At 32.0% G+C, this 12,500-nt stretch overlaps 1 protein-coding gene across 8 annotated transcripts in view; it reads right to left on the bottom strand.

The window, feature by feature from the left end:
* The window catches only part of LOC124428794 (protein gustavus), a 101,504-nt gene that overhangs the window by 22,942 nt on the left and 66,062 nt on the right, over positions 1-12,500 (bottom strand). For 4 of the 8 annotated variants that reach the window (XM_046973291.1, XM_046973294.1, XM_046973295.1 and 1 more), the window contains one exon: positions 8,104-8,178. The exons of 2 other annotated variants lie outside the window; for them this stretch is intronic. In XM_046973291.1, the coding sequence (XP_046829247.1) occupies positions 8,104-8,178 (75 nt within the window). The remainder of the gene's footprint in view (positions 1-8,103; positions 8,179-12,500) is intronic. 2 more of the 8 variants (XM_046973292.1, XM_046973297.1) reach the window with 1 other exon arrangement.

Genomic DNA, 12,500 nt, shown 5'->3' with positions numbered 1-12,500 from the left:
CAATCCCTTTTTTCTCATTTGCGAATTAAAAGGATATTTTCTAAATAATTATTATTTTTTTTTTTTTTTTTAAATAATTCTAAATAAAATTCTAAAAAAAAACTTCCCACAAAAGTTATGCTCCCTCCACATGAAGGTTTTTTTTTTTTTTTTTTTTACAAAGACAAAGAAGAAGAAAAAAATTTCATAACATTTTCTAACTTAAGTAATTAATGGAAAATTTTTCCTCCTTCTCCTCCTCCTCCTCCTCCTTCTCCTCCCCTCTTCCCCCAACTCTTCCTCCTCCCCGCACCGTTTGAAAATCTTCACGTTAAAGTTATCGTACGATAAAATAGAAAGAAGAACGTTTCTATGCTTCGTCGATCGTGATCTAAGGTTAACAAGAAAAGATCGAGGACGATGAGGATGAGGATGAAAAGAAGGAGGTGGGAAGGAGGAGGAGGAGGAGGAGGAGGAGGAGGAGGAGGAGGAGGAGGAGGAGGAGGAGAAGGAAAAGGAGAAGGTTGACGTTAATCCTTGGAGGATAAACGTGAGCCGTAGGGAAGAAAAGAGGGACCTATTTCGAAGGAGAAAAACGATTTCACGAGAGTGCCTTCGTCGATTTTTCATCTCGTCTGCAGGAAAAGCTAGAAAGACAAAGAAAGAGAGAGAGAGAGAGAGAGAGAGAGAGAGAGAGAGAGAGAGAGAGAGAGAGAGAGGACTCGAAAAGAGAATTTCGCTGAGCCCTCACTTTTCTTTCTCTCCTTTTTATCATTTCAAAATCTCTAAACCATTTTAAAAACGAGTTTAAAGTTTGTAAAGAAAAGAAAAATAAAAAAAAAAAAGAAGAAGAAGAAAAAAAAAATTAAGAAGAAAAATAATAAAAATTATATCTCGATGTTATTGTGTGTAAGGGATGTTTTGCAACAAATAAAAAAAGGAAAAATAAAAGCATTAATAAAATTTTCTTTTTAAAAATCATTTCTTCCCTTCAATTTCTAAAGATTTCGATTAAGCGAGAACATTAGAACGCACACGTTTTATATATATATAATATTTCAAATGTCTAGACCTCTTTCGTTTTGCTTCCATTTTCGAAAGGGTCTTTCTCTCTCTCTTTCTCTCTCATTCCAACCATCCTTCCTTCGAATTTTTTTTAGAAAGGATATTCCTCGAAACCATTTTAACCGAGTCCTTCTACGAATTTCAGACACAAAATATCTATCCTTTGGTTTCGAATTAAGAAAGAAAGAAAAAAAAAAAAAAAAAAAAAGAAAGAAGAAAATTCTAGATATTTTTCTAAATGATTTTAAGATCTTAATTGTTTGAAGAAAGAAATATCATCTTTCTTTTTTTCATTCTCTCCCTCTTTCTCTCTCTCTCTCTCTCTCTCTCTCTCTCTCTCTCTCTTTTTCTCTTCTATTCTAAAAAAAAAAAAATAAAAAAAATAAAAAAAATAAAAAAATAAGGAAACGCGATATCAGTAAGAAGATGCGATATCAGTAAGGACAAATTATAACAAGGCAAAGTCTCGTTGATAAATTTTAACCTATATTAAGGTAACAACAATTCCAATAATGCAAGTTCTTTCTAAACTCGTATTGGTTCTATCGTCTCTCTCGTAAATAAAATATCTTTAGTTTCTCTCTTTCTGTTTCTTTTCCTTTTCTCTTTTGCTGCATTTCATCTCATCTTTCTTCAGTGAAATCTCTTCCATATGGTCACCATCGTTTGTGTATCATCTTCTTCCTCGGTAACATCTTTTTAACTATGCACGAGAGCATATGTATGTATGTATATATGTGTATCTACATGATACATGTCTCTCTCTCAAAGTGCTCTTTCAAAGAGACATTTCTCTCTCTCTCTCTCTCTCTCTCTCTCACACGTCTGTTTTATCTTACTTTTTTCTTTTTCAAATCACGTTTGAAAAACGACGTCATTGATACTCCTACAAAGAATTCTCATGAGTTTTAAACACGACCTTCGTCGATTCGTCGTTCCCTTACTCTTAAGTAAAATAACACAACGACACTCCTTGTCCAATTCTTTCTTTCTTTCTTTCTTTCTTTCATTTTTCTTTTTTTCTCTTTTTCTCTTTTTTCTTTCTTTCCTGTTTCTCTTAAAAAAAAATTTTTTTTTTCAAACAGAAAAAGAACCTATTATTAATACTAATAATAATAATAATAATAATAATAATAATAATAATAGTAATAATATTATTATAACGATTGTTTTTAGAAATGCTTATGAAAACGACAGAATATCAGTGGGGAAAAACATTGGATGACTCGCGTCATACACGGCAATTGATATCGCTTTTATCGCAAATGTGGATAATAGATAATGTGATTTACACATATTACTGGGGTCTCTAACCGATAGCATCCCTTCTTTCTTTCTCTTTCTTTCTTTCCTTCTCTCTTTCTCTAATGTACTAATTATTTCAAACTTTAATCTTTTTTTTTTTTTCTTTTTTATGAATCACCTACGAAAAGTAAAATTACTTATATATATATATATATATATATATATATATATATATATATATATATATATATATATATATATACTAGAATCTTTTAATAATAAAAAATATGACAATGAAATTCATTCGAAAGGGTTCAAAGACAAATCTAATTTATTATCAAAAATCTCTATTCTTGTTAATCGATACAATGTTAATTAAAAAACGAAGAAGACAAAACAGAAAGATAGAGAGAAAGAGAGAGAGAGAGAGAGAGAGAGAGAGAGAGAGAGAGAGAAAGTTCTTAATTATTTCAAAATTTAATTACATTTTATTCGTCACTTATTAAAACAGGGAAATTTATCAAAAATCATTTAACAAAGAATAATAACAATTTCTCAATAATATTCGATCTAAATTTCAATCATCAGAAAACTTATTCTTCTTCTCTGATAAAAAAGAAAAAAAAAAAAAAAAAATAAAAAAAAAAAGAACGATGAATATCATGTATGATTAGTGACAAAAATTAATAGAGAGTTTATGATCACTTTTAATCATTGTTATAAAAAGTGAAATCTGTCAAAAGCATTTCTTAAATAACGACGAAAGATTGATTCGACGAAATTGAATGAAATATAAATTGTCAATGCAATTTGTTTTTCTTTTTCTCTTTTTTCTTTCTAATAATAATAATAATAATAATAATAATAATAATAGTAACGACAATAATAATAAATAATATTACAATGAAATTCACGAAAAGTCGTATTCATCGACAATAATTGACTTGCCAAGAAATTTGTCCTATCTTTCTCTCTCTCTCTCTCTCTCTCTCTCTCTCTCTTTCTCCCAGACAAATATAAAGTAAGAAATTAAAGAGGATGAGAGATAGAAAGAGAGACAGGGCAAGAGAGAGAGAGAGAGAGAGAGAGAGAGAGAGAGAGAGAGAGAGAGAGAGAGAGAGAGAGAGAGAGAAATCGGAGACGGGTAAGAAGGTCCGTGTAATTCGTAAAGTGTTGTAATAATTGAGCACACGGCAAAAGGTGTGTGGCAACGAGAGTCGCGCAAGTTTCACAAATGGGTCAGCGAGCACAGCAGCAGCAGTAAGAGTGGTGTAAAAGGTAGCCCCGGTATATACAAACGTTCGAAAGCCCGCTTCGAATAACGTTTGGTAATATATTTATCGTCGCTTACGAAAAACTTCGCTCTTACCACCCCTTCTCTCCTCTAACCCCACTCTTTACTACCACTCACTCACTCACTTACTCACTCACTCACTCACTCACTCACTCACTCACTCACTCACTCACTCACTCACTCACTCTCTCTCTTTCCCTCTCCCTCTCTATTTTCTCGCAACGTGCCTTCGTAGTCATGTATGACGGATGTTTAAAAGTCTTCGAACGTTACGTATTGTCGTTCTTTAAACGACAATAACGTGATACGTGATTTTCGTGAAAATCCTTCGGGAGAAAAAAAAAGATCATTGGTTAACAACTGACATGTTATATTACGAGTATATATATATATATATGTATGTATGTATGTATGTATGTATGTATGTATGTAAGTATCAATGATATGTTGAATATTATATAAAAAAAAAAAATAGAAAAAAAAAGAGCACAAAAATCGAAGGAAAAATGGATAGGATAATACGTGTGAAAGTTAGTAAAATGTTCCAAAAGTCTTTTCAAGTTTTACACACATATGTATAAACTATGTATAAGTCGTCTAATGCATAACTGGAGCGCGCACATGGAAACACGAGTTTGCCCTTCGTTTTAACGAGTTCTAGATTTTAACTGAAAGTTGAGAGAGAATAAGAGTAAGAGAGTAAGAGAGTAAAAGAGAGAGAGAGGGAGAGAGAGAGAGAGAGAGAGAGAGAGAGAGAGAGAGAGAGAGAGAACGTTACTTTATATGATCACACTGTATATTCACATGTGTGTGTGTGTATATATATATAATGTGGGATGAAAATTTTATTAGAAAATAAAATTTTCCATTGAAAGATAATAATATATATATATATATATATATATATATATATATATATACTTAGGAATTATCTTTTTTCGGATCTACATAGGAAAATGTAGAACGACGTATTCCATAATCGATGAAAAAAGAGGAAACAAAGAAAGAAAAGAAAAGGAAACAAAGAATAAAAAGAAAAAAAAAAAGAAAAAAAAAAAAGAAAAAAAAAAAAAGAAAAGGAAAATGAACGTTTGTTTGTACTAGTCACAAAGCGTAATTCGTATAACGATCACGTTTACTTTAACCACTTCGTACGAACACCCGAATTAGGAAGGTTCTGTTCTACATTCTCGGATTTAAATTTGGTATCACGTAAGAAACGTCGGCGATCTTATCGGTTTCTTAGTATCTCTTTTGATCGAACTCGAGAGCTTGTGTCACGTACTCTATAACGTTAGAAAGAAATAGATAAATAGATAGATAGATAGATAGATAGATAGATAGATAGTAAGATGGGATTGATGGATGGATTGAAAAAGTGAGAAGATGAATTAGATAAGGAATGTGAGTGAGAAGAAAAAAGATTTGTACATTTTTCTGACACTTGCATTGTATAAGCAAGAATTTATATGTGTGTATGTGTGTGTGTATTTATGTATATATTTCTTTTTTCATATATATATATATATAAAAAAAAAAAAAAAAAAAAAAAAGAGATAGATAGATAGACAGAGAAAGAGAGAGGGGGAGAGAGAGAGAGAGAGAGAGAGAGAGAGAGAGAGAGAGGTCGACCTAGAACGAATCCATAGAAATAAAATGAAAGCAAATTTATACAGGAGCGGTTCGTCACTCTGAGTAAAGGCGATTGTATTTAAATTTCTCAGAAATTATCAAGCTAGAAAGGCTTAGTTAGTGAGTGGGTGGATGGGGGTGGTAAAGAGAGAGAGAGAGAGAGAGAGAGAGAGGCTTTGAATGGATTTGAAAAAAGTGGGAGTGGTTTGAAATCTCCCTTTGAAGGATAGATAGTCGTAAATTAATCTCTATACGTCCTCCTGTTATTTCTACTTTGAAAGACGATATTGCAGAATCGTAATTAATCGAATGAATCATAAAAAAAAAGGAAAAAAAAAAAAAAAAAAAAAAATTAAAAGAAGAAACATCTCCATTTTCAAAATCGAATCTTCGATCTTTCGAAGGATCACTTTTTAAATTATAATTTTCGACAGAATATATACATATATATATATATATATATATATATATATATATATATATATATATAAATATACTTTTTACTAGGTGCATCGGTCTCTTCTCTCTTTTCTCTTATTTTCCTTTTAATTTTTTTTCTTTCTCTTTCATTCGCATTGTTCCTTCATATTTTTGCTTTCAAATGATTTTTGATAATTATGCGTATATCGTAAGTATCTACATACGTTTTTAATGATGAAGAACGTAAGGAAACAAGGATGGAAGTGAAGGAAGTGAAGGAAGTGAAGAAAGGAAGGAAGGGGAAAAAAGAAAAAAAGAAAAAAAGATAGAAGAAGAAAACATGGGGAAAAAAAAGGTAGAAGAAAAACGCGTTTACCCGTGGCACGTTAATTAAATTAGAGGGACCTCTAAGAGTTTCTCTTCGGGATGTCGCGCAATTAACGCTCTGTCGAGGACCGTGAAAGAATGAGAAATAGAGAGTGAGAGTAAGAGAGAGAAAGAGAGAGAGAGAGAGAGAGAAAGAGAGAGAGAGAGATGAAGATGGTAGGCCGACTTTAATTAACCAAACAGTGTGGCCGAGAAACACGCTGAATATTTTATTATCTCTCTTATACGATGTGGGACATTGTGTCAGGAAGCTACGCGTAGTTTAATAACTCTTGTGTCTAAGCTGCCTATTTCTCTCGACATCTTATCGATTCCCTCTTCTAACTAGAAACACGAGAGAGAGAGAGAGAGAGAGAGAGGAGAGAAATTAAAGATTATCCTTTTCTAAAAGAAAACTTCATCGAAATAGGTTAATTTCTAATTTCAACATTAGTTTCAACAATGATCGTCAATTATCGATTTAAATTTAAAAGATCAGAATAATTTGAAAAGAATTTTTTTTCAGCCGATAATATTATTTCATTTTGGAAAAATATATGATATAATTTTTCAAAAAAAATAAAAAAAAAAAAAAAAAAAAGAAATCTTTTTAAACGTCTCTACGATCTGTACGATTTACACGCGCGAACAATGATATTTGTAGCTAATAAATATTCAAAAGGAATTCATCGAATAAGAATTAATTATTATGAAAGAGTTATAATAAGAATTATACGAATTAATTAACGATATAAACGAAAATAATATATTTTTGATGTTACGTATTCGGTTCCGTTTTTTCTTTTTTTTTTTTTTTACTCTTTTCTTTTTTACACGATTTTTTTCAGTCGGACAACAATAATATAGTAACAAATATACTGTCGACCAAGGAATATTTAATTAGACGATTTTAAATAAGAACTATAACGTCGGATTAAATATTGTTCGTTTGGGAATAATCCAATTATTAATTTTTAATCCATACATATAATAAATAATTCCGATTAATTCATTTGGAATGATTTAAATTTTTCCGATAGAAATGACTTGTTGATTAAACTTCCATTGTTTCGTCAATCGAATTAATTGTTGTAAGTATCGAAAGAAAGAGAGAGAGAGAAAGAAAGAAAGAAAGAAAGAAAAAGAAAGAAAGAAAAAAGAAGAAAAAAATGGATAGAGAGGAGACAGCCCGACGATTTATTTCTCGTGAAAAAAGAAAAAGACGAAAGATAAAGACAGACAGACACAGAGAGAGAGAGAGAGAGAGAGAGAGAGAGAAAGAGAGAGAGAGCATTCACTGGCGCATTAATTAAAAATGCCACGAAGGAAGTCGCTTGTCATCGTCATTGTCGTCATCATCAACAAATAAAAAAAAAAGGGGCAAAACTGAATGGAAACAACAGTTGCCATTGGTTGCCTGACACTGTTCCTAATTGTTGTATATATTCGTTGGCATCATTTTACGTGGCTTCTCTATCTATCTATCTATCTATCTATCTATCTATCTATCTATCTATCTATCTGTCCGTCTGTCTCTCTTTCACGTTTCTACGATGACGACATGATCTATAAGTTGATCTAACGTGCTGTTCTAGAGGCGGCTTTTCGGACACGAAAACCGGCCGGCCCATTTCGCGTTTTGCCTCGCTATTTTCGCGCGCTTTAAATGTAAACCAAAACTCGCCCCCACAATCCGACCTGATAATATATATACATATATAAATCCTAAACGTTTCATTTCATTTCATTATATTACATTTCATTACATTTACATTTCATTTCATTATATTTCATTACATTACATTTTATTTTATTTTATTTTATTTCGACTTCCCCCCCCTCTCTCTTTCTCTCTCTCTCTCTCTCTCGCTCTCTCTCTCTTTCTCTTTCTGTGATTTCTTTCTTTTTTTCTTTCTTTCTTTTCCTTTGTTCTCCTCTTTCTTTTAAAATATTTTTCTCCTACAAGAAATATATATATATATATATATATATATATATATATATATATATATATATATATATATGAACGACGACGATCGTATATCGCATAATGCGCGTTCCCCATAAATGAATCACGGGAGATGATTAGGATTGAAACGTACGCTCGTTTAGCTCTCTGAACGGTTAGCTGTCTGTACCTCGTGTCTTCATTTTTGCTCGCTACGAAACGGTCCAGTCTGAAAGAAAAAAATAGAAGAGGAGTCATTCTCCAACGTTTCTCTTCACACAAAAACCTACAATAGAATTTTCTACTTCAGTTCAAAAACAAAACAGAAAGAGAGAAAAAAAGAAAAAAAAAAAAAAGAGAAAAAAAAAATAAAAATAAAAATAAAAATAAAAAAGAAAAAAAAAAAGTAGAGAAGTAAAAAAGAATTCATCTCTCCGAAGCATCTATCTATTTATCTATCTGTCTATCTATCTAACCATCTATCTATCTATCTATCTATCTATCTATCTATCTATCTATCTATCTATCTATCTATCTATCTATCTATCCGTTCATCCATCCATCTCTATCCATCTACATATATCTAAACTATATATCTATTCTTTTTATCTATTTTTATCCATTTAATCGTCCTAACAAGAAACATCCTGTTAAAAAATTTCTTCGCTTTTTTTAATAGTCGAGATTGAAACAAAAAAAAAAAAAAAAAAAAATAATAAATAAAAAAAGAAGAAAAAAAAAAAAAGAAGAAAAAAACGAACGATCCTTCGCATGAGAATAAAAAGGGAGAAGAAGGAGAAGAAGAAGAAGAAGAAGAAGAAGAAAACCAAAAAGAAAAAGGAAACAAAAAAGGGAGAAAAAAGAATGAGAAAGAAATAAAAGAGAGAGAGAGAGAGAGATTATGATAATAAAGAATGAAGAAAGAAAAAAGGAGAGGAAAAACATCTCTCTGAACTTTCATAATCGTAATACCGATAAAATTCGATTCTACGAACATGATAAACGTCATATTACACGTTTATGGAAGGAAGTGAAAGAGAGAGAGACAGAGAGACAGAGAGAGAGAGAGAGAGAGGGGGGGGGAGGGGAGAGAGGAAGGGAGGGAGAGAGAGATAAGGTAACATTTTTTTTACGAGGCTTACACGAAGAGACTAAAGTAGCAAACGGGATGTAAAGTGTGTCATCGGACTAAAATGACTTTACGTAAAACGTTGAAAAGTAAACTAACGGATACAAAGTTATATTTATGGTGTAGATGGTGTAGAGAGAGAGAGAGAGATAGAGAGAGGGAAAGAGAGAGAGAGGGGGGGTGGGGAGAGATGAGGAAAGGACGTTAAATCGTATATAAAGAAAACGAAAATATTCTCGAACTTATTGTAATGATGAAGAGTTAGAAAAAAAAAGAAAAAAAAAAAAAAGATAAAGAGAGAGAGGGAGAGAGAGAGAGAGAGAGAGAGAGAGGGAAAGATGAACACACCACATCTCTTTCTCGTCTGGAATTTCAAAAGCAAATGGCCGAGCCCTACGAAGTAAAACACCAGAGACCACCAATTATCGTATACATACGTGTAAACTTTCTTTAAGGAACATTATAAACAAAGAAGAAATAAATAAACAAGGAGATTAAAAAAAAAAAAAAATTCGAACGAAATTCAAGCGTTCTTCCTAATTATACAAACAAATACCAACGATACATATACGATGTGTACATATATATATATATATATATATATGGATAAAAATCTGTGATCTATGAGTGAATAGAAAATTAGAAGAAGAAGAAGATGAAAAAAAAAGGAAAAGAAAAAAAAGAAAAAGAAAAACGTATGAGAAAATGAATTCTCCGAGTCTCTTTTATATTATTATATCAATTTAGTTTACTTTTTTTTTCTTTTTTTTTTTTTAACCACGTGTAACGCGAACACATTCCAATTAATCTAATACAATACTGTACGTATTTATGCATTTATGTATTTATGTACTTATGTATTTATATTACTCCCTATGTTAGAATTTATAATATGCTACTCGTGTCTTTCTCGAGTTATCGTCATCGTCGAAAATGGCCGTTGGAAGTCGCCGAATATTGCCATTCTGGTATGGGTATATTAGCATATATCCAGGAAACGCGTGACGCGAATGCAAACTGGTCTCCTTTCTTCTTGTCCCTTCGACGAAGAAAAGAAGAGAAAAGAAAAGAGAAGAAAAAAAAAAAGAAAAAGAACAAAAAAAAAAAATGGAAAAGAAAAAGAAGAACGAAAAAAGAAGAAGAGGAAGAAGAAAAAAAAACCTGCTGGGTGTATCTTTTTCTCTGCCAATCCACCCACCACCCCTTCACGCCTCTTATTTTATTTGGTTAAAAAAAAAAAAGAAAAAAAAAAAAAAAGAAACACGATTCGATCGAAAAAGGATTGAATCGAAGGATCAAATCTCTTGGTAATTCTTATTCGTTCTCTTCTCTTTTTTCCCTTTCTTTCCTTTTTTCGTTTTCTTTTTTTTTTCTAGCCTCCACCCCACCCCACCCCTTAGGTTTCTTACGTTCGTCCATAGTTCCGTTCGCTATTTCGATATCATAGTTAGTTGTTGGAAGGAAGCATATAAGAAAGGAAACGAATGGACTCCCCGTAATTTCCTTCCTTTCACTTCTAATCGTCGCGTCGATTTAAACATCTAAGAGAAAGAGAGAAAGAAAAAAATATATATATATATATATATATATATATATATATATATATATATATATATATATATATATATGAAAGAAAGGACATTGTATATTTTCACGTTCAATTACATTATTTCCTAAATAATCAATTTAAATAAAACCAAATTAAATCACACGGAACGATAATATAGTAACAGGAATAACGATCGATATGTTCTTTATTTTTTTTAATATTTTTATCTTACCAATAGAAAACTTTTTAATAATGACAATAAGATTATTGCAAATTTTCTCTCTCTCTCTCTCTCTCTCTCTCTCTCTCTCTCTCTCTCTCTCTGTCCTATATAATCGATAGTTCAGAATGAAGCCAATCAAGAAATGAAATATTCTAAAAAGACATATAAATTTTTTATCCGATGGAAAATGATATACGACGTCGACGACGACGACGACGACGACGACGACGATGACGTACCTTTTCTTTAGACGTTGAACCTGACTTCGAAATAAATGTTCTCTCTTACGTTCTACGATAAACTCGACTCGTAAACGAGACAGCACGTGTGCGGATAGAACACTTCTATTATTATCACTTTAGAGTCTCTAACGCGGCCAAGAGAAAGAGAGAAGGATATCTTCTCTCTCTCTCTCTCTCTCTCTCTCTCTCTCTCTCTCTCTCTCTCTTTCTACATACACACATACATACATACATACATACATATATATATATCTCACTATTTTTCTCTATTTCTATCTTTTTCTATCATAGATTTTCATCGGACTTAACAACTCATCCATCGACTATTTGACTTCCGGCGTAATTCTCATCCAAGTTTATCGTTCCTACTCCACTCACTTACGCATTCACTCACTCACTCACTCACTCACTCACTCACTCACTCACTCACTCACTCACTCACTCAATCATGCATTCACTCACGTACGCGTACGACGCTTTCCTTTGGTATCATCGAAGCCCCATTGTTATGTTATTAAACACGTTACAAATATGTTATAGAAAATATGGAGAAGAAATCGAAGAGAAGGAGAGTACGAATTAACGAAAGATAGATAGAAAGACAGAGAGAGAGAGAGAGAGAGATACAGAGAGTTAAAGAGAGACGCAGAATATGTGTTTACAAAGTGATTTAAAATTTGCAAGTGTGTTTGTTGACGACGGTTAAAGTCTAAAAGGTTATACAGTTATTACAAAACGCAATATTATATTCCTTCGACGCAAAACATTTATAACATAAGACATTAAACATTTTTATACGTGATATCATTACGATTATTGACAATAATTGTTGTCATTGAGAGATATTATTTAAATGGGGGGGGGGGGGGGAGAAAAAAAAAGAGGAAAAGAAAAAAATTAAAGGCGGACGTTGGGGAGAAGGGTTGGTATGGGGGGGAAATTATTTATGCCGATCCACGTGGAATTCGGTATGAAACTATTTTTTTTTTTTTTTTTCTTCTATTTTTAACTGTTCCTTTTCATTTACTTTTGTTTAAAAGGCAAATCCGCGTGCTCCTACACGCACACGCACACTTTACACTTTACACTTTACACACGCACACACATTAGTTATCTAATCGAATTATGATATTTACGTAATAATGTACGATGACTAATTAATGTTAGGGCGATAGAGGTACATGATAATAAACGATAAATAATATTGATATATCAAAAATTTAAGAAGATGAAAGTAACGAAAGTGAATTTCAATGTTTTCCCCTTCGAAACGAATACGGTGTCATTGATCCACTGTTGATTTTCTATTTACAGAATACTCTCTCTCTCTTTCTCTCTCTCTCTCTCTCTGTCTGTCTGTCTGTCTCTCTTTCTCTCTCTCTCTCTCTCTTTCTCTATCACGGAAAAT

This window comes from Vespa crabro, chromosome 13 (assembly GCF_910589235.1).
Source record: "Vespa crabro chromosome 13, iyVesCrab1.2, whole genome shotgun sequence".
Lineage (NCBI taxonomy): Eukaryota > Metazoa > Arthropoda > Insecta > Hymenoptera > Vespidae > Vespa > Vespa crabro.
The sequence above is the reverse complement of the archived record's forward strand: the minus strand, read 5'-3'. Positions and strand labels throughout refer to the sequence as shown.